Source organism: Lissotriton vulgaris, unplaced genomic scaffold (genome assembly GCF_964263255.1).
Source record: "Lissotriton vulgaris unplaced genomic scaffold, aLisVul1.2 SCAFFOLD_3230, whole genome shotgun sequence".
Classification (NCBI taxonomy): Eukaryota; Metazoa; Chordata; class Amphibia; order Caudata; family Salamandridae; genus Lissotriton; species Lissotriton vulgaris.
This window is the reverse complement of record NW_028244042.1, coordinates 165654-187788: the sequence shown is the minus strand read 5'-3', so window position 1 is coordinate 187788 and position 22135 is coordinate 165654. Positions and strand designations below refer to the sequence as shown.

Sequence of the window (22135 nt, the reverse complement as noted above, 5' to 3'; positions counted from 1 at the left end):
AGCCCAGTCAATGCTGGTGCACCAGAGTGTGGATGGCAGGAGTACCTCGACCTGGAAACAACTACCATGAGGCAGAGCAAGTGACTTGAAAGTGGTACTCGTAGCGATTACTCCATGGACTTATAGTATGGCATTGGAGACACAGGGAGCAGTCTACAAAGTCCTGTGGAAGCCCGGTGAAGAGGACCTTAAGGTATTCCCTTGAGAGTGGAATCTTGGTAAGAGAGGGAATCCTGGTGAGAGAAAGAAGACAGAAGTTGCTCCACCATCGAGCAGCTGGAAGTACAGCAGCATCCAAGGTGGAATCTCCTACAGTTGGTGGTACATCTGTCTTTGTCAATCAGTCAACAAAGCTTTATTTCGATATGAAATATCTTAAAAGCATTTTTACAATTAAAAACACATTTCATAGTAATTATGATTAAAAAAGGAAAAATTACATTAACAATCGTTTTTACAATGAAACAGTACATATGCATTAAACTATAACAGCTTTGATAAAAATTTAAAATAGATAATAGTGCAAATTCATCATAACGCTTTCAATCTTATCAGCCAAGCCCAACCTAGAAATGTTGCCACCCCACAGGCTAAGGTTGTATTTACATCTGATTGGAGAATTCTAAGAGCAGTAGAGTGATTCCTAATTTGTAACAGCCGGCAGATGGGCTTTAGCCACTTTCGTCTAGGTTTAATGTAAGCCGGACATACAAAGAAAAGGTGTGGAATATTTTCAACTACACCTACACAATGTGGGCAGTAAGGGGACATTTGGTAAGGAGGCTTCCATTTACTTGTACGTTCATGAACAGGAAGAGTGCCCATTCTGAATTGAATGAAAAGGGCCCTATCTCGCGGTCTCTGAATAAAATCTAGATGGGGAACATCCTTTTCAACGCAACTATTACAACGCATGCCTTTACATCGCAAGCCTTACAACGCATGCCATTACAACGCATTGCACTGGGGGGCGCTCTAGGATAGGGAATAGATTTCATTTACTATCCAACACCTTCCCTACTATCCACTGGGACTGGAGTTTGAATAGTAAATTAAACTATTCACTATCCAGCACCCCTCAACACTATGCGTTGTAACAGCATGCGTTGTAAAACCTGCGATGTAAAAGCATGCGTTGTAATGTCATACATCCAATCTAGATAGAGCTCAAGATGAGGCACCTGCTTGTGCTGGGGGAACTCGTCAGTCAGTCTGCCTAAATTGGGGTCTCTATGCTCCTGGTTATCAATCCATGCCCAAAATGCTATCTTGGTTTCTACCTTAGTCAACGAGACCCCTGACTCCCATACAGTTTTAAGGCCAGTAACCAAGAGAAGCCTTTTTAGGTTTACTAGCCAACCAATCTTATGGGATCCCTGGAGATTCATTACTTCCCTTAGGCCGTCGGCATATCTAGATAACTCAGGGGTGCGCCATAGCCGAGCCCAATAAAGGAGAGGGCGCAAAGTAATTTGATTCTTAATTGAGCGACGACCCAAATCACTCAAGAGTGGCTTAGTGGGGGTTCCCCTGGGGAGCGAGGTCAACTCTCTGAAAAACTTGTTTTCTGCTGTGACAAGCGCGGGAATCCAGGTGAGAGAAGGAAGACAGAAGTTGCTCCACCATCGAGCAGCTGGAAGCACAGCAGCATCCAAGGGGGAATCTCCTACAGTTGATGGTACATCTGTCTTTGGAGGATTACTCGCCATGGAGTCAGGGCGTCTTTGAAGATGTTTCAATAAGTCAAGTCAAGTCAAGTCAACATTTATATAGCGCACTACATACCCAGAGGGTCTCAAGGCGCTTGAGGAAGGGGGGAGAAATATTTATCGAATATCCAGGTTTTAAGTTGTTTTCTGAAGGCTAGGTGGTTTTGAATAAGGCAGAGGTGGATGGGAAGGTAATTCCAGGTTTTTGCCGCTAAGTAGGAGAAGGATCTTCCCCCCATGGTGGTTTTGTGGATGCGCGGAACAGCGGCGAGGGCTTGGTTGGACGAACGCAGCTGGCGGGTGGGGGTGTAAAGGATAGGCGCGTGTTGAGGCATTCGGGTCCAAGATCGTAGAGGGCTTTGTGTGCGTGGGTGAGGAGACGGAACGTTATCCTCTTATTGACGGGGAGCCAGTGGAGGTCTTTCAGGTGGCCGGAAATGTGGTCTTTGCGAGGGATGTCTAGTATGAGTGTGGCTGAAGCGTTTTGGATGCGTTGGAGTTTTTTCTGAAGTTTTGCGGTGGTACCGGCATACAGGGTGTTTCCGTAGTCCATTCGGCTTGTGACCAGTGCGTGGGTGACCATTTTTCTAGTTTCGGTGGGGATCCAGCGAAATGTTTTTTTGAGCATGCGTAGGATGTTGAAGCATGATGATGAGACGGCGTTGACTTGTCTGGTCATCGAGAGTGAAGAGTCCAGGATGACGCCCAAGTTCCGTGCGTGGTCCGTCGGTATGGGTGGTTTTCCTAGGGCCGCTGGCCACCAAGAGTCATCCCAGGTGGAAGGGGAAGTACCTAAGATGAGGACTTCCGTTTTGTCCGAGTTCAGTTTAAGACGGCTGTGCTTCATCCACTCGGCTACTTCTTTCATCCCTTCATGTAGGTTGGTTTTGGCGGTGTTTAGGTCTTTGGTGAGTGAGAGGATCAGTTGAGTGTCATCAGTGTAGGAGATGATGTTGAGGTTGTGTTGACGTGCGATGGTTGCAAGGGGGCTCATGTATACGTTGAAGAGGGTAGGGCTGAGAGAAGATCCTTGTGGAACGCCGCAGATGACTTCGGTGGCCTCTGACTTAAAAGGTGGGAGGCGGACTCTCTGAGTTCTACCGGCGAGGAACGAGATGATCCAGTCCAGTGCTTTTCCTTGAATTCCGATGTTGTTGAGGCGTTGTATAAGGGTGTTATGACAGACTGTGTCGAAGGCTGCAGAGAGGTCAAGGAGGATGAGGGCGACTGTGTCTCCGTTGTCCAGTAGTGTTCGAATGTCGTCTGTTGCTGCGATGAGGGCGGTTTCGGTGCTGTGTTTGGCTCTGAAGCCGGACTGTGAGGGGTCGAGGGATTTGTTGGTTTCGAGGAAGGCGGCGAGCTGATTGTTGACGGCTTTCTCAATGACTTTGGCCGGGAATGGGAGGAGCGAGATGGGGCGGTAGTTTTTGAGTTCGGTGGGGTCTGCTGTGGGTTTTTTCAGAAGGGCGCTGAGTTCGGCGTGTTTCCAGCTTTCCGGGAAGGTGGCGGAGTTGAGGGAGCAGTTGATGACGTCTCGGAGGTGGGGTGCGATGATGGAGGCTTTGTTAAAGATATGGTGGGGACATGGGTCTGTTGGGGATCCTGAGTGGATGGAGTTCATCAGGCGAATGGTGTCATCAGTGGTGATTGGGTTCCAGTTGTAAAGGATGTTCGAGGGGGGTTTAGGTTCGGAGGTTCAGACTTCGCTATTGCTCCAAATGCACCCTCACAGCGAATATTGTAAATAGTCTTCCACACAGAGTGACCAGGTGGGACAGGACCCACAGTGCCCAGGTAGACTTTAACAACTTGGACTTGAGAGCGAGAAATCCAGACTTCATTTATACTGCTATTTGTGCCTGGAGTAGTCTGGTTAAAGCGGCAGAGGTGTGCCCCGATGACTGGTGCTCTCAGCTGCAACTGTTGACATATCTTGTCCTACCAGCAATTTTAATGGACTCAGTGTAATTGCTGTTTTTTTTTGTTCTCTCCCTCAGGTTAACCTTGCCCCATTTTTAATAAAGTTTGGGAGGGATGTAGTGACTGGCCAGTCACGTTCTAGTGTTTAGAAGTGATGTGCATCCACCAGCCACTCCCTTAGGGCTGACTTCCACACTCAACCCACACCCACCCATCACAGGTGTCACAGGACATGTGACTCTGTCAATAAAAGGGTCCTGGCGCAAGTTCCCTGGGCCAGTTCTTGTCACCGTTCCCAATGTGTCTGTGTGGTCATTGATATTGCATAGGGGCCTTGGTTCCCCGGCTCCTACACCGCCGTGGATAAGGTAATTTGCAAGAAATTAGTGTTCTCTTTTTTTGCTACTGACATTTGTGGCATTGTAGTTGGGAAGAGATATTTTTGGGGATCCCTGGGTGTTCGATATTATTGTATGGCTGTGTGCTTCTAAAGTCGCATTGGCTATCTTGACTTTTTGTGCACTTTATACACAGAATATACTTCAGTAGCAAAAGCGGCCCTTGAATAGTATAGTGGCTCGGTCAGCTCAAGGAATAATGAAAATACGAAATCGGTGTGTATGAAAGATGTAGCCTGTGCAGGACTAGCCGAGGCGATGGTTGGCACCAGCCTCACACTCTCCATCAACTGTAGCAATTTCTTACGGAGTCTTTAAGCAGGCTGGCGAAAAACTATGCTATACTCCCCTCTGGTGGCTGCTGTTAGGAATGAAAGCTGTGTTATACTTTGCATAAATTAAAGCAGCTTCAGATGAAGCTCGTTCTGCAAGGGTGAGGGGTTTTAAGTCTCGTGTACACTCAGCCTTAGCTATGTGTTTTTTAGGATAACATATTGTGTAAAAAAACAACACTCCGAGTGGGCTTTGCGTCAGCCCATTGCTCATCATTGGTCTCTTTTGTTTGCTTCTTATGCAATGGCTTTTCTTCATCTTCTTGTGTTTGTCCCTCCCCTGGAGCATTGCTTCTTTACTTTTCTTTTGAGTCAACGACTTATGTTCTGACCCAGCTTCAGGGCACCAGTCCTAAAAAGAAGTGGGGGGACTGACCTGGTTTGGCAGTATGCAAATGATATCACGGCGCGAGACATTATGGCGCACAATATCACGGCGCATGACATCACGGTGTACAACATCACGGCACATGGCATCACAGGAATTGACATCATAGAAAGTGGTATCACAAGCCACGAATTTACAGGAAGTGGCATCACAAGAAGAGACATCAGATCTAAAGCCCTCACATATATGTTTAGCAGGTCTATCATGTGCACATTTGAGCACATTGCAAGGATAATAGCACAGTGACCTATGGAAGATGGTATGTGACTTCTACACCTTGCAATCCCCCACATAACACATCCTGTACATTAATTTACAAACTTAAATTATTTATTGTACATGTAATAAGCATGTGTCGATATAAAGCGCTCTGACACCCTGCATTAGAATGAGTAGGGCTGTACAAGAAAAAATAGTGGTACTTACATTATTTCAACGCATCCTCAGGGGAAGTAAGCTCTATATAAATGCAATATGCTCTGTATAAATACTGGGAAAGGCCAACACATCTGATATTCTTACAGTGCATGCATATCTCCTAAACAGGTACTGAACTAAGTGAACAGCTGTCTCTTCTACGTATGTGTGAAGTGCTGACAAGGTGTGAGCCATTGTTTTCCCTAAGCTTCATTTGCATCAGGTGTGAGGCTCCTGACGGTTCCCAGCCAAGAGACTCGAACAAAAGGAGGCCTGAAGATCCCTCAAATTGGGCCTTTGTTATGGGCCCAGCAGGAGTCTTAAATAAGAAAGCTCCATCCCCACCTGCATGTTGCTGCTTGTTGCAGATGGAAAGCAGACAACGTGCAGGCGCTGCTGAAAATGTACAGGCGTTTGGAAATTACACCGGGACGAGTTCAGCACATTATTCAGTGGGGCCCAAATTCTTGGCAGGGTGGACAGTGTTCACCCTGTGAAAAAAGTGGGTGGACACTGTCCACCCGCGTGTACCCCCAGCTTTCATCCGAGAATTATGTTTTTCTTTTAGTCCACCATACGACTGCACGTTTTCTTGCACTTTTTTTGCATTATCTTAAATATTGTTCATATTCTTTCTTTTAATAGTCGTTTCACTTATAAGGCACAAAAAGACACAGCCAGCGCGTTTCATCCCACACCATAGAGAACAAACGTTACTTTATTGGAAAGCATTCACTATTACGTATCTATCAGAATTGCATTAGCAATCTGTAGCTCCAAAAAAAGACTTCAAAAGTGTCCCCAAGCCAAATTGAACTTGTGGGTTGATGTTAGAGCCGCATCTGCAGGAACTAATAAATTCGCACCTTCAGAGAAGGTAATCTCTATGACTATATTCAAATCGGACAGCCAAAGTCCCGGCGTAATCAATAATGTGTTTTTTGCAGCGCTCACACTTGAGGAAGATATGCAGGGTGGCACCAGACTGTAGAATAAACAAAATGCATTGAAAAGTGCGGGGCCTACAAAGTTTTTTTGGGGGGTGGGGGCGACCACTTAACACCTACAACACTTACATCTCATGACACCTCAGCTCCCTTATCTAGCAACATTTCCCTTTCTCACCTTGCCTGGCAGTGTGCACTAATGCTGGTAAATTGGGTGAGAAAGAATTCAGACCCAATGTCCAATATTCTTTGATAGCTCCGCTGCGACAGCAAAGTAAGTTGTGGTTTTATAAAGTTAAGTATTGACTCTGCTTAAAGGAAAGGCAAACAAGTATATGTTGCACAGCATACAGCTGTCAACCTTGCAAGTGTTTGTATTTATGTCATTGTACCCAGGGAGATAGTGTTATTTTCTCCATCAGGGGCAAAAGGAAGATTACATTTTCTTAGCTTGGGCAATGCTTTTTATTGCAATGTGCTAAACCATCTGACGTGACGTAACCCTCAAACTTAACTGACTCTTTGAACTTCAAAACTCGATGCTAATCTTACTACATTTGATGGTACGCATGTTTATAGCTTTGGAATGATGAAAGAGTGTGCCCATCCATTCGGAGTATGAATCAGTGACCCACACACAACCCCTCAGAACTGTCTTTCCTGGTACCCCATCCCCTTCTGGGGGCTAATGCACCCCACCTTCAGCCGAACTCATCCAGACTTCACTAAATTGAAAACTGAAGTCAAAACACGTTTATGTGACGTTTAAATTGCATAGCTCTAATCACCTTTACCAAAAATTCTTTCCTTAATGAGTAAATCAGAATTTAATAAAACGTGCCAATACCCCTAATTATGCACCAACATGTTTGTTCAGATATATGTCCTACTACCGTTTGATTTCTGTTTTCATTTACTTTTAAAGTATCTGTTTCCAATTCTTGCATATTTAATTAACATTATAATTCTATATACAAAAAGCTCACAATGGTCAAATCTGTTCTGCATTTTGAGGTGGCGGTTTACCTTTAAATATACTGCATCATGCAAAGTGATGCCAGTTTTCATTCAGCTCCTTAAACACGCTATAGGCAAAGTCGGATGTATCGACTTAGCACATCATGGCCACGCGCACCGGTAGTTGGTCTGCCCTTTATGTAAATGTAAATGTAAATGTATAGGCATTTATATAGCGCACTACTTACCCGGCGGGTCCCAAGGCGCTTCGACCGCTGCGAAACCCTTCCTGGCTTCCCTGAGAGATGGTCCCTTAATGGGTATCTCCAGGGTGAGACCAGGCATCCCCGGCGGTCTGGTGGGGCCGTTAGTGAAGATGAGGCAAGCTAATGCCCAGAGTTGCCGAGTGTGATCGCTGATCAGAGTGGGCACTGAGGCGAGAGAATTATCGAGTCCGCTGACCCTGGTCCAGAAACCTGCCGCGCCGGGAATCGAACCCTGGTCCCGGGCCGTCCTCTGCTCTCGGGTCTGCCGCCTCTAACCAGTGAGCCACACTACTGTAACGTGTATCCTCAGTGAGTACATTAACCGTGCGCCATTACGCCACTGCGGCGTCCGCAGATCCTAGCACGTGCTCTTCAGGCCCAACGTCTCCGCGTTCCAGGCATCTGCACGTGTGAATGAAAGATGCTGTAAAAATATTCATGAATGTAAGTGTGAACCTAAAACTGGGGCCTGCACAGATTATGGCGAGTGGTGTCAGCTGACTTCTAGGGTCAAACGCAATCAACATTTCAGGTGCCCCCACATTACTTCTGAGTCGCGGGTACCGGAAGCACTGCAGTTAGTACAGTGACTAGAGTGCCACGTGGACTGGCCTTCTCGCGCCACCCCTCACTCCCCTTCTGCACTACACTATGGGGCATATTAACATGTTCTGGCGCAAGATGTGTCACATTTACAATGCGGCGCACCATGGTGCAATGAAGGGAAGATTCGTGACGCAACTTGTGGCGCATGAGCTGCGCATTGCTGGAGTCGCATCGCAAGCGCGACGCAACTCCTGCAATGCACAGGGGCCACCCATACTCAAAGTGGTGCGTCACTCCTTATGCCTGCTTCAAGCAGGCGTAAGGATTTGACGAAGAAGCATTGTAAAACTGACTCCGTGAAATCTTGAAGATTTCACTGCGTCAGTTTTACGGGGCTTTCCTGCGAGGGAACGCCCACCCTGCGACTGAACGCCCACATGAAACCTGACGCAGGTTTCATGTGGCGCAGGGCTTTACAACGTGACGCATCTGCCTAGATGCGTCACGTTGTAAATAAGTCACAACGTGGCGCATTCTTTACGCCGCCGCTGCGTCACAAAAGTGACGCAACAGCAGTGTAAAAGTGTCGCAAGGGGCTTGTAAATCTGCCCCTATATGATTTAACTTGGTGTTTGCTCTTGCATAGGTGTTTTACGTATTTGTTGTGTTTTTTTTTTTTTTTTTTACAAAGTTGTCTGTGTTATCTTTCTTTAATGGACTCACCAGTGATGAAAGTAAGGTAGTTGCGAAGCATTCATGTACATGTCACCTTGAGTTGCAGGCTAAAGGGTTAGTGTTGTGAAGCCGAATAGGCTCTGGTAGAAAAAAAACTGGCCGGACCATTGTATCTAAAACCAGTGAACAGGAAAGTACACCGCCCTCTTCATCCTCAACTCATAAAAACATACAGAAAACACAATCTTGTCGCCTAGAAAAGTCTAGGGCTTCCCCCGACAGCTGCAGCTCCATACAGGCATATGAAAAATAAGGCATTACTGTACCCTAGGGCAAAGTGTGTTGCAGTGCTCACCAAAGGATACTCCTTTATTTATGGATTTCAGACTAGTTATGGAAAACCGCCCCACCACCATAGCATACATGGCTAAAAGCATTACTTATGCCCTTAACAGCTATTGTGAATGCACCCAGACTGCAGTGAACAATGTGGGAAATGTATTAGAGGTTTGCAATAAAAAAAGTCTAGCACTTGGAGAAAATAAAGCAAGTTAATTTGCCTACTAACAAAACTACTGTTGCGTGGTTACATAGACCCCGGGCGCAGAACAACGGCATTTTACATGCTCATGCTTAAAGTTAACGTCTTTTTGGACAATGACTTTTAACACACATTTGTTTGGGCACCTGTATGGGATAATGGTCTCAGAAATTGGTTTGCTTACACTTACACTTCTTCGAAAGGCATATTATCAGGCCCTTGAACATTCTGTACAAGGATTAAGTTCACTACTCAAAATGTCCTTGTTTGTTGTTGTCTGTTCGGGGACAGCTCTGCAAGAGTAGAATAAGCAATAACAGTCAGACTAGAACTCCGGCATAGAGAGTATGGGTGAAGTTTATTATGAAAACTCTCCCAGCCTTTTTTTGGTGAGAGGAACATTTCCCTGGCACTGTCGAGGTCTCACCATGTCAGAATTCCTGCCCACCTAAATCCTGTTAACATCCTGAGATACACGGGGGCCTGCTCTACACCAAAGATGGGCTCCAAGATGACACATACCCTCAGGTAAATGGGTAATTAGATGACTCTGGGGCATTCTGGCATATCTTCCCATCCTATGCTTTATAGGTTAGGCAGCAGTAGGTAGGATGCAATTATATGTACCCTTATAATCCAATGCAAAAGCACAATGGTTGAATTGTTCATTCTGTTCACCATTCTTGTAATGTTGGCAACATTGTTTTGCTCCATTCTATTTATTATCACAGCGCACATATTTTACATAAGAGTACAACTGCTTCAATAAATGTTTGAAAGGCCAATTTTACTACTTAGAGTGTCGCCCTTTGGGCATGACTGAGTTATTAAGGAATGGGTAAATCTGTTTCCATGATTTCCTTGGGAAGTCAGGGTTGTCAAGTTGTAAGGCTGGAGTCCCCATCCGGTACCTCGTAAGGTTTAGAGGTTTAGATGGCTCATTGTGAGCTAGCCAGGATTCAGGTAAACATATTCTGATGGTTTGCACAGACTCAGTCCAGTATAGTTGTGATGCTTATGTTGCCCAAATTAACAATCTTACTGATGTAGTAGGAATTGTACAACACTACTTATCAGTAATGTTCAGTGCACTGAGTCCTACTCCTCCTCAGGGCAGACCATCACTGTAAGCTCATATTATAAAATCATGCCACTGTTCATCTGCAGAGAGGCAGTGTTACCACTGTTCTCCAACAAGAAGGAAATGTTACCAGGAGGCCAAATCGACAAAAGCAGGGATACACGGATATACACATGGAGTACACATGGAGTAAGGAGTCTAGGCACCACGAGAGTTGACTTCCCAACAAAATGCACATCTACTCAAAACATGTGTGGTAAGGGAGACAACTAAAGCCTTGCTGGCTGTGACCAAGTCACATCAAAAAGGACAATTTCAAAGGTAAAAAAAAGACATCAGTATAGCGTGACCAAATGTGATGTTATAAAATCATCCCAAAACATAAGAATTCTGCAAGAATATCACCTTCTGGTCTTTCTGACTTAATCCTGGCTGGATCAAATTCTCAAGTGTAGAGACCTGGAAGAAGGCAAGATTGAGGACAGCAACAACACGTCATTAGGAACCTAAACCACCTCATTTGAAACTAAAGGGCAGCATCTTTCATTGACATAGAAATATCATAAGTCAGCCACATGATAATCAACACCACGCCCAACAAAATGCAATGCTTCGCTCGCCAACCAGTTACACCTGCCTTCTGTTGAGCAAGTCCTTTAAAATCAGTGCACACGAAGCAATGGGTTGTCTACTCCTTTCCAAGCCAAGATAGAAACAAACAGGCTTTTGATTTATAATATGAAATAGTATTACCTTGAGCTACTTAGTTTTATTCAGCTTGAAGCTGCTATTAAAGGTACAAAGTTTATCATTTTGTAAAATATTTAATAGGATGATCAAAATTAAATGCAGTCTTGAGAGACTGTGGGCAAGTTGTTCCCCTTTTCCCCCTAATTGATATGTTCTACTTGTTAAACATACCTAAAAAGGTCAATATGTAGATTGGTTACTTTCTGAAGTAAAAATCCAGTGTTCTATGACAGCTTTCCCTTGTATTGTATCTTGCATCTTAACCTCAAATCCCATCTTCTTTTAATAGCCATGCTCCCATGTCCCAGAAAGCATGGAGCATATTGTGCAACATTTTGCATTATTTTGGATGCTGCTAGCGCTTGAGGGAATTTAAAGTGGATGTACTGTACAAGCGTTACCTGAATTTGAGACACGCAATGGCTACCTCCATGGGCATCTTCTGGAGATTTTGGGAGTAGAATTGTGTTATTTTGTTGGAATGGTCATACAAATTAAACTTACTATTATTCATAATTTTAAAATATGTAATTTCATTGATTTATATGGATGGGATCTTTTTGATCGCAGGAGATGTACACATCGGGATGATTGACCGGAATGGACAACTGGAGGTAGAAGTGATTGAGGCTAGAGGCTTAACATCAAAGCCAGGGTCCAAATCTATACCTGGTAAGTACTGTTGTATAACTTGACATCTAAAATGTGAATTTAATAGAGCATGAGCAGAGGGAGTCATATAATGGATATAAAAGGCAGAAGAACATAATTTTGTGGGACACATCCAAGTGGAATTCTAGTGAAGAGCCAAGGTAGAGAGATTGAGATCTGAGACTGCATTTTGCAGAATAGGAAGAGGGCTGGACAGGACATCCATGGGAAGGAGTTAAGACTTAGGCTGGAGGTCTAAGGAAAGGCACTTGGGTTTCAACAAGAGATTCAGTGGAAGAAACCATAGGATCAAAAAGGAGATCTATAGGAAAAGGTTTTAAGGATCTATAGTAGATATAGACGATACAGACCTGTGTTGCAGATGAAAGTCAATGTAAAAGACACAGCTGGAAAGGAGATCCTTGGAATATACAGTGGCTGGAGTGGAGGTCCAGATGGGATTCCTGAACATGCAAAGGAGATTTAGAGGATGGTTCTTTGGTTTGTACAAGAGTCTTAATTGACAGGAATTTGGTTTGGAGAAGAGAACAATGTACTAGGACACAGGTTGGACAGGAGAGATAGTTAAAGGAAAAAGCCAGTCAAAGAGAACCTCTGGAGATGGAACTTGAAAAGGGAGTCTTCTACATAAGTGATTGTGAGGGGAGTTCAGGGGAGATGCCTAGGATTGAGGAAGAATTTGTGGAACTCCTAGTAAGAAAGGCACATTCAGAGTTAAAGTGAATAAATGGCGAGGACTACTGAGTCAATGGTGGTTTAGGTAATGAGATTCCTGGGGCTATAGATCAGTTTTGTGGCTGCCGCTTGATATGGGTTAAGAGCGTTTACACTGGAGGTATCAGCGGAACTAAGGTGAGAGTATGTATGGGGATTACCCCATAGGACAGAGTTGAGACTAAAGGTCTAGTGAAAGGATAGTTGTATTGGGGCAAGAAACCAATAAACAGGATGTGCAGATTCTGAGGAGGAGCCTTAGTGATAAAAGGATGCACAGGGACGATGGCAGAGTTTGGAGGGATTCAGGTTACAACGTAGAACTGGAAATACTTAGAGTGAAGGAGAGAAAGAGTTTAGGTTGGATTGAAGGGGACGCAAAAGAAGGGAAGAGGGTCCTGGAGAGGAAAAGGGGGGTAAAATTGCACATCTACCTCTTCCAACTTAAGTTATGTGATGAAGAATACATATGGGAAGAAGGTATTGTATATCTTAAATGGAAACCCAGTATAAGTGGGGAACGAGATCCACTGGTTTATACTAGAAGACAAATGGAGTTTCCTGAGAGTGGGACAAGTGATCAGATGGTGACAGAGTAGTTAATGCTACAGAGCAAAGTCATAGTATCAATTCCCATTAATATATACAAAGTATTTAATACCTTGTGTTTCACTTGTGCAGCTCCCTACATTAAAGTTTACCTGCTCGAGAACGGTGCCTGCTTAGCCAAAAAGAAGACCAAAACTGCCAAGAAGACCTGGGATCCACTATACCAGCAGCCACTGCTTTTTGAGGAAGGACCACAGGGCAAGGTGTTACAAGTGAGTAATCTCAAACTCTAGTACCAGGATGTTGATAACTGCTTGAAACTGAAGTAAAAACAAGGACCGTCTCTGAAAATCACCTTCAGGAAGAGAAATGTTCATTCAGTGCTAGATGGCTTTAACTGAAAGGGCAAGTAATATTCTTCCATGCCTTCAGAAAAACCATTTAATACACCTTTACTTCTGGAGGAATACTTTTTCAAATCCCCTGCAGCCTCAAACAGCCTCAAACACCCACAATTTCAACATGAAATCCATACAAGGCACTCCTACATTTGCACAATTCAAAATAATTCCAAGTATACCCTAGTGTACCAATACCTTAGACCTTCACATCCACAGGACAACATTTTTTTGCTCCACATCTTCCAAGACAAATATAAAACGTACTGCCACATTCTCACAACAACCAATCAAACTAGCTACACATAACCAGAATGTGAATACAATGCACCCCACAGGATAATCACACAATGAACTTTAATTCAGCATGAACCATCAGTCAGTGTAAAGGCACATTTCCATGGCAATCAATTTACCTCCACATACCAATGCACCTCTACATCTAATGATTGATCACAGGGTACCACCACATCCAATACAATGTACTTCCATATACTTAAGACACACATAAAAGTGCCGGCACATTCAGAGCACACCCATGCAATGCATCTCCATTGCTTAAGAATATTAATATTCATAGTTTTATAACAGAGGTCTCAAATGTACTGTGCTGCTTGTAGTCCACTTACAGCACTGTGAACCTCTATTCCACATTTGAAATTACACAAGGAAGCCCTACATTTCCAGAATCCACATATAACCACGTTGCCATTCACTTGAACCCTGTACAATGTAGTCAAACACTAGCAATCCAATTTGCTCCCATAGTCACATCCCCATAACACTCCCTCAATTAACCTCCTAATTTCTAGTAATTCAATGTGCTTCCACATCATGTGGTTAGGTTACCCATCAGAGAACCCACAAATCCATGTCATGAATGCAGTGTGCCTTCAAATTTACATAGCGGATATCAAACATTCTTTCAGAAGTGCCTACCCCAGACAGAAACACTAAAACAACAGCACCTTCATGTAAATTAACTCCACAGAATCCGAACATCGGCATGCAATGCACCTCCACACCCCGAGGACACCTCATACAATATAGTTCTGCATTTCAAGGACATCAATTCAAATTCCCAGGATATCCAAATTATTCCACAAATTAGAAAAATGGCATTTATTCAACCCACCTCCACTTCACCTCATTTACTTCTACATCCCAATGTCAAATCAAGTTGGCTCCACATCTACAAGGCAGCTGTGCAGTCTCCTTAAACATTCCTAATACACTAATGCATCACACACGATACCGCAACAATGGTTCAATTAACCTGCAATTACCCCGAGTCACCCATGCAATGTACTGCTTCATTCATAGGTCACCCATACAATGTTTGTCCATACCCCAGAATACTAGCGGAGCATGCAAGGCAGGACAAGAATTATTGCCATGCCAACCTTTTAAAATAAAAAAAATTAGATTTAGGTAACTTATATTTTATCTGATGTTGATATCTTGAAAATCTGGACCTAAATTTGACACATGGATTACAGCATCAACAGCTGTGCCTAGGTTACTTAAGCTCCTTAGGATGCACAACAACAAGACCATGTACATAGGGATAGTGATTCAGGAACCCAGAAACACAATGGAAGTAGGTGCAGAATGCAATTCGTTATTGATGATGGCACGTTGTACAGCAAACCCAATGACGTGCTTGGCTTCCTGAATTGAACTATATCTTATTGAACCAGGCTGTAGAGTCACACTCAGCAGAAGTCAAAATTACAATCTCACCAGCTCGACCAATTGTATTCTAGTGTAGTGCCAACTTCCCAAGCCAGCAACGGATCTTAGCATTGTCCATGTGCGGCAACAGGAACTAGAGAAGAAACACATTACTAGAGGTTTTCTTAAACCTCAAATTGGCATTAGTCTTCTATAGCAAAATGAAAATCATTACATTTAAAAAAAAAACATTTTAAACATTTCTCACTTGTCAATTCTCGCGTTAAACATACTTCAAAGAATGTTTCGGCAGTAAGGTCTACTATTCATCAGGTGAGACTGAAAACACAGAAGTGCTAAAAATATCCTGAATTAATATTACTACAATGGTTAAGAAAAACATCTTCAATTGAATATTAAGAACACGTCTTTTGAATTTATTCACCCAGCATGTGCCAATGATTCATCAGTATTTTTCAAAACTATTATCTTCATTGACTCAAGACCAAGAGTTTCATTTTAGACCAAATTTTTAATTGAACTTACATGTGGTAAAACACATTATTTATTGGACTATTCAGCTCCTGTACTTTCATTATGTCAAACTTCCCATCATGCGCCAAAGTGGATCTGAACTTTTGTTTCAGCAATAACCCTTCTGTGTCAATATATGGTGGTATCATGTCAAGTACTGCAAAGATACCAGGAATTGCATCAGTGCAGCGAACAAAGCTCCTAGGGAGCTGGTAACATCAGTTCAATTTGTTTACTCCAGGTCCTCTTAGAGTCCTCTTAAAGGGAAACAGCAAATACCATGACCGCCGAACAGCGCATTGCCTTTGCAACGTGGGCAGAACAGTAAATGCATCAGAACCACACATTCCATTTACAATGCAAGCTGTTACTACAACATGCTTTAGGTAAAGCAGCGTTGTACTTTAAAGTCCAACACTTTCCCTAGTGTTGCGGGGAATGGAGTTGGAACAGTAAATTATAATATTCCAAAGTCCAGCACCCCTAAGGCAAGTCTTTTTAATGACTTGTGTTGTAAATCAAATGCGTGGTTAAGACACATTCGTAGTTACGCCTGCATTGTTAAGGAACGTGACGGAAAGGAAAGCATGGTTGTCTCATACAATCCCCCTTAGAGGCTAAGAAGCAGAGGACTGAGATAAAACCTACAATCAGAAGCACATACTTAACAACCTTGCCAACTTTAAAGGGGGAGCTGGGAGGCCAGTAAGGAATCTCTGAATAATCCATTTGAAAGAATATCACCACAAGGTGTAACTGTTTTTTCTAACGGATGCTTTTCCTGTAGATTTCTAACGTGAACTACTCCAAAGACATTCTTTCTCGAAGTGGGTTGGCATACTAATGCTGGGCCACAAGAGACTGAAGCACTTCCCTACCCAAAAGAGCATTTTACCTTTCATACATGTACATACAATAACGTTTGCCGAAAGAATGCTTAGAGGACCACGTAGCTGATTCACAGATCCTCCAAATTGGACAACCCTAGCAAGACCAATGTTTGTGCCATACATCTTGCCAGACCAGAGTGGCCATGAAAGCCTTCTGGTGGAGATGTGTTTACTAACTTTACAAAGTTTGACAGACAGACATATCAGTCTTAAAACTGCTTTTTTTACAGACTCTCCTGCCCAGCTCCCTTCCCAAAAAGTTCATTTAAATGTAGCCATCAACCCCAAAGGACTGTGATTTGTAAATGCAGGGGTGGACAGCCCGATTAAGATACTATGCAGTCACTCATCTTCAGGAGAGTGAAATATGAGGATAGGATGGCAATAATAGTACCTGACTGATATAGAGTTCTGAATTCACCTTTGAAAGAAAGGAAGGTGTGATTCTAAATGCCCCTTTTCCTTGAGAATTTGGAAAAGAGGAGAGGCTGAGGGTATCTGCCTCTCACTGACACTCCTGGCAAATGGAATTCAAATCAAACAAAAGAAGGAGTCTACCCTGAAAACATTAGATGTCCACGTGGTATAGAGGAGGACATGCAAAAGGAAAAAGTAGAAACGTTTTCCTTTTCTAAGAAGACCCCTCACTCACCAACCTAGTTGGTGACATGCTTCATCATTGGGGTCCCAGCCGAATAGCCGATTGCTATCCGGGTGTGCTTCAACACCTGATTACAGTGGAGCAGGTTAGTCGCAAAAATAGTCTTAATTTAACTCCCTAAAATGTTTTAATATGGAGCAACAAGACTATATTAAAAGCAATGTGAGATACCTAACTTGGCTAGATTGACCTATGGTATCTTTGTGGTGATAAAAAGTGATCATGGTCTACATGTTTCAACCTATTGGTGATATTACCAGGTTTTCTTCAGGACCTAACTCTGTGACCCGAGTGGTATACATGCGCTAAGGTGTACCCAGCCCTAGGTCAATCAAATACTACACCATTTACTCACAGTATGGCGACCTCTCATCAGTCTGTGAATGGGAATAATCTGAAAGAGAAATAAACAATCACACATAGTTAAAATCAATTACGTGTGCCTTGACCTTAACGCGTGTATACCACTCAGGTCACAGAGTTAGGTCCTGTAAAAAACCTGGTAATATCACCAATAGGTTGAAACATGTAGACCACAATCACCTTTTAACACCACAAAGATACCATAGGTCAATCTAGCTGAGTTAGTTATCTCACATTGCTTTTAATATTGTCTTGTTGCTCCATATTAAAGTTTTTAGAGAGTTAAATAAAGACAATTTTTAAATTCGCTCTTTTTCACTGACCTACATCAGGGTTGTGACTAACCAGCTCCACTGTAATCAGGTGTTGAAGTACACCCAGATAGCATTCGACTTTTCGGGTGGGAACCCAATGATGAAGCATGTAAACAATTAGGTTGGTGAGTGAGGGGTCTTCTTAGAAAAGGAAAACTTTTCTCCTTTTTCTTCCTTTTGCGTGTCCTTCTCTATACCATGTGGATATCTTATGTCTTCAGTGTAGACTCCTTATTTTGTTTGATACGAATATCTCAAGGGGACTAGGAGTATTCCCTTTTCTATATATAAAACTGTTTTTCTCTTTTTTGTTAGTTATAAATGTAATTCAAAGCCAAAGCACCATAAAAAATAATTGGACAAGAATGCTGTGGCTCAAATAGAAGAACCTTCAAAGTAGGGAAATGTAAGTTCAAAGACCTACACAGGGGCTTAAAGGGGGACTGCAGGAAATCTATTCTTTAAACTTTACAAGAAATCAGAAGTATCTGAAAGTTTAAACATGGAGCCTTCATTAGGTGAATATGTGCAGGCAGAAGCTGGTGACAAATAAACCTTAACAATATTTTAGGTAATCAGTTAGGAATTGGTGGAAGGAAGAGAAAATCAGTCAGAAATCAACGGATGCTCCTTTTTTCAATCCTACAGTTCTGCAACCTATATATTAACAGTGAGCAATCGCTTTGTTTTGTCAGCTAGCTCCAAAATCTGTATGCTTTAGTGGGTGGTCCATCTGGTGGAGAATTTTAGAGCACCAGAAGGCCTGCCTTCACATCTCCCTTGTATCAAATTAAATTATAAAAACAAATGAATAAAAAAGTCTGCTTTGCAAAGGTAGAAGTCACACTGTGTGCCACAAGCATCGTTTTTTTTTTTAGAAATATCCAACTTTTGGAATTTATTTCAGGAAATGAAAAACATGAAAGCTGACAATCATGATATTTCTGCCAGAAGTACGGCCCCTGTGCTGGCAGGAGCAATCTGGGCAAAGAGGCAGGGTTCTCTAGATATGGTGGCCTGTTTGTCCGTGGGTCGGCTGATAGAGCTTACAATACATCGATTGTTAGTCAAAATATCTTTATTCGGCTTATTTAAAAACCATACAAAGAGAAGAAGGATAACATACATTTCATATGATATTTTCCGTAATACACATGATATAGGATTTTAACAACAATTTTTAAGATTGTGACAAACAGTTAAAAAAGTTGTTTGACATAAATAACTAATCTTGACAGACAGCTTTCGCCCTTGAGGCGGCTACCAGAAATTTAGCAACGCAAAAAGTAATGTGGGGATTAGGTAGTAATTGTAAGAAGAGCAGAGCCGGTCTCACCTGGGTGAAGCCGGCTTCTTTAAGAATTGGCAACAAGAATTTTTTCCTTGGCTCTAAGTACAACCCACAAAACATAACAAAATGCATTGTATCTTGCACTGAGAACTGGTCACAGCTACAGGGCGGGGCTAGTTCTGGCTTCTGCCAATTATTAAAAGAGCCTAAGTAAAAATGCAGCAAATTAAATCTAAATTTGGTTAAAAGAAACCTGTGGAAGGGGATTGTGACGAAACCAAGATATGGTGCAAGTGATGGCGAACTGACCAACAGGCAATGATCCCTCACTGCCGGTTTTGCTAGTTCACGTTCTTCACGGCATATTTCCTTCCTTCCCATGAAAGACTTTTTGACAAAGTCGAGATCTTGGATCCTAATAGTCTCCGGTGAGGTAAAAAGCTCCGGGCGGCCTAAGTCTAAAAAAGCCCTGGCCAAATAGGCCAGCCAAGGAATCTTGTTGGATTTATCAAGGGACAGGACATCGGTCATGATCTTATGGTTTAATGGGAGTTCTTCATTCATCCATATTTTTAACCAAAGAATCAAAGGGGCCTTACTCAACTTATCTGAAAGAAACTGTAGGCCAACTTCTTTATGTATAGAATACGTTGGGGTCGACTGGGGTACAGAGAGTAGGGTTCTGATAAATCCATTCTCCGCTCTCTGAATTGGTTCCACATTTACATATCCCCACAATGCGGAGCCATATAATGCAATGGCCACAGATTTGCTATTGTAAATTTTTAATATGGCTTCCATAGGCCTGGCCCCTAGCCTACCAGCAAAACTCAGGAGTGCTGAAGATGATCGAATAACGGCCAACCTCTTAGCTCTAACCTGTGGACCCCAGGACCCTTTCTGGTCAAACAGTATGCCTAGATAAGGAAATGTGGATACCCTAGAGACCAGGTCCCCCCTGCAAGTGAATGTTTTGTTTCTCTTCCTGCGACACTCTAGACCCACCACCATTGTATGTGACTTGGCTACGTTTATTTTAAGATCTAGTTGCTCCATAAACGAACCAAAGGCATTCAATAGGCGCTGGAGGCCAACTCCCGTGCGGGCGATCAGCACGGCGTCATCCGCGTATAGGAGCGCCGGGATCTTTATTGCTCCTACACGCGGGACGTCGGCTTCCTGCCCCCCTAGGTGTGCGCCCAGGCCATTGATGTAGATGGTAAAGAGTAGGGGGGCTAAAATGCAGCCCTGCCGCACACCCCTTAATGATCTAAAGAGAGCAGTGCACCTGCCCTCGTTCGTCACACGTACACTCGAGAAGAGTTCTTGGTGCAGGGAGGCCATAAAGGTGACCAATGCCTCATCAATACCTATCTCCAGGAGAATAGACCACAACTTAGTCTTATTGACCAGGTCAAATGCCGAGGAGAGGTCCATGAATGCAAGATACAAAGACCCCTCCTTGGCTATAGTGTATTTAGAGATGAGCAGATGTAAGTTGATGCACTGTTCAATAGTCCCCTTTCTTTCCCTGAATCCATATTGGATTTCGGACAATCCACCACAGCCCTCAACATTCTCCCTCAGCCTGGATAAAAGAACTCTACCTAAAATTTTTACTGATGAATCCAGGAGGGATATAGGCCTATAAAAGCCTGGATCATCCCGCTGACCTTTTTTAAAGATGGGAACTATGGTGGAGGTGTTCCATGATGCAGGTACAGGGTTACCATTAACTGCATTGAACACGTTTGCCAAGACTTCAGCCCACAATTTTGGGGAGTACATAAAAAAAGTCGGCAGGCACGCCATCAGGGCCAGGTGCCTTGTGCTTTGTAGTGGACATAATGGCTTTCACCACCTCATCTCGATTAAAGATGATGGGGCGGGTGGCTGGTCTTGTCAACAGGACGTCCTTAGTTACATCAGCAGTGTCCCCATAGACATTTTTAAAGTGAGATAACCACTTTTCATCAGGAATAACGCAGTCCGTGATATCATTATTGTCATCTGAGAAAAAGGGCTGTTTAATGATCTCCCAGAATTTTTTACTATCCTTCAGGACTGCCGCCGAAAGGAGGCCCTCCCATGCTTCTTGTTTAATGGTATCCTTTCGTTTTTTTATTGCTAATTTATAAATTTTCCTGAGTCTGGTAATCTCATCTTTTACCCTGGGGGTATTTTTTAGAGCTGCCAGTAGTGATCTATGTGCTTTTTAGCATGCTGAATCGAACCAGCGCTTATTGCCTGGGATTCCTTTTTTAGTCTTTACTAAAAGGTCCTGTGACACCTGCCTACATATTACCTCAAACGCCTCTACAATTTCTTGACCCTGTGCACAAGGGTTATTACAAACCTCGACCTGCCCCTTAATCTTTGAGAAGTTTTCAGCATAAAATTTTTCCGGAACCACCTTTGCCCATTTCATGCGTCTACCTTGGTCAGTAGTCCTCAGGGGGTGGGCGGTTACTTTCAGTGGGGATGGTCCCATGTTGCCTCCCCACGCCACTTCTAATTCTACTGGATTGTGGTCGCTGAAATGTGATTGTGTAGTGTGATAGACGTTAACCCGGTTAAGGGTGCCTAGGGATACGAATATGTAATCAATAATTGTACCGTGAGGGATACCAGTGAAGGTTGGCAGTCTAATGCCACCATCTGGTTCATAGAGGTCAAAGTTGGCGAGAAAATCTTCCAGCTCCTCTCCCTCAGTGGTATGTTCAAAATGAGGTCCCTCAGGTCCATCATCCCCTTCAGGGCTACTTCTCCTGCTGTTTAGATTGCACGGATGAATATTAAAATCACCTAATAAAATATAATCTGTATCAAGCGTATTATTCTGACTGACCGAATTTAAAATACTATCTAAGTCAGTGATGTTACGGCCTCTGTGATCACTATTCCCTGAATTATAGAAATTTATAAAAATAGTCCTACTAGTAATTTTAATCACTCTTTCGACCATCAGGATATTAGGGGAGTCGGTGCTAATCTGCCTGCAACTACCCTTTAAATCTAGAGAGAACAGGAATAAAAGGCCTCCCTTGGCCCTCCCCATGCGACTGTGGACGGCTGCTTTGGTAAAACTAATAAACCCATCCCACCACAGATTGTCAGAAGTGTCCCAAGTTTCCTGAAGGGCAATAAT

At 43.2% G+C, this 22135-nt stretch overlaps 1 protein-coding gene across 1 annotated transcript in view; it reads left to right on the top strand.

Annotated features, from left to right (window-relative positions):
* The window catches only part of LOC147668174 (regulating synaptic membrane exocytosis protein 3-like), a 129526-nt gene that overhangs the window by 52363 nt on the left and 55028 nt on the right, over positions 1-22135 (top strand). The window contains exons 3-4 of the mRNA XM_086948726.1: positions 11498-11599; positions 12995-13134. Of these exons, the coding sequence (XP_086804852.1) occupies positions 11498-11599; positions 12995-13134 (242 nt within the window). The remainder of the gene's footprint in view (positions 1-11497; positions 11600-12994; positions 13135-22135) is intronic.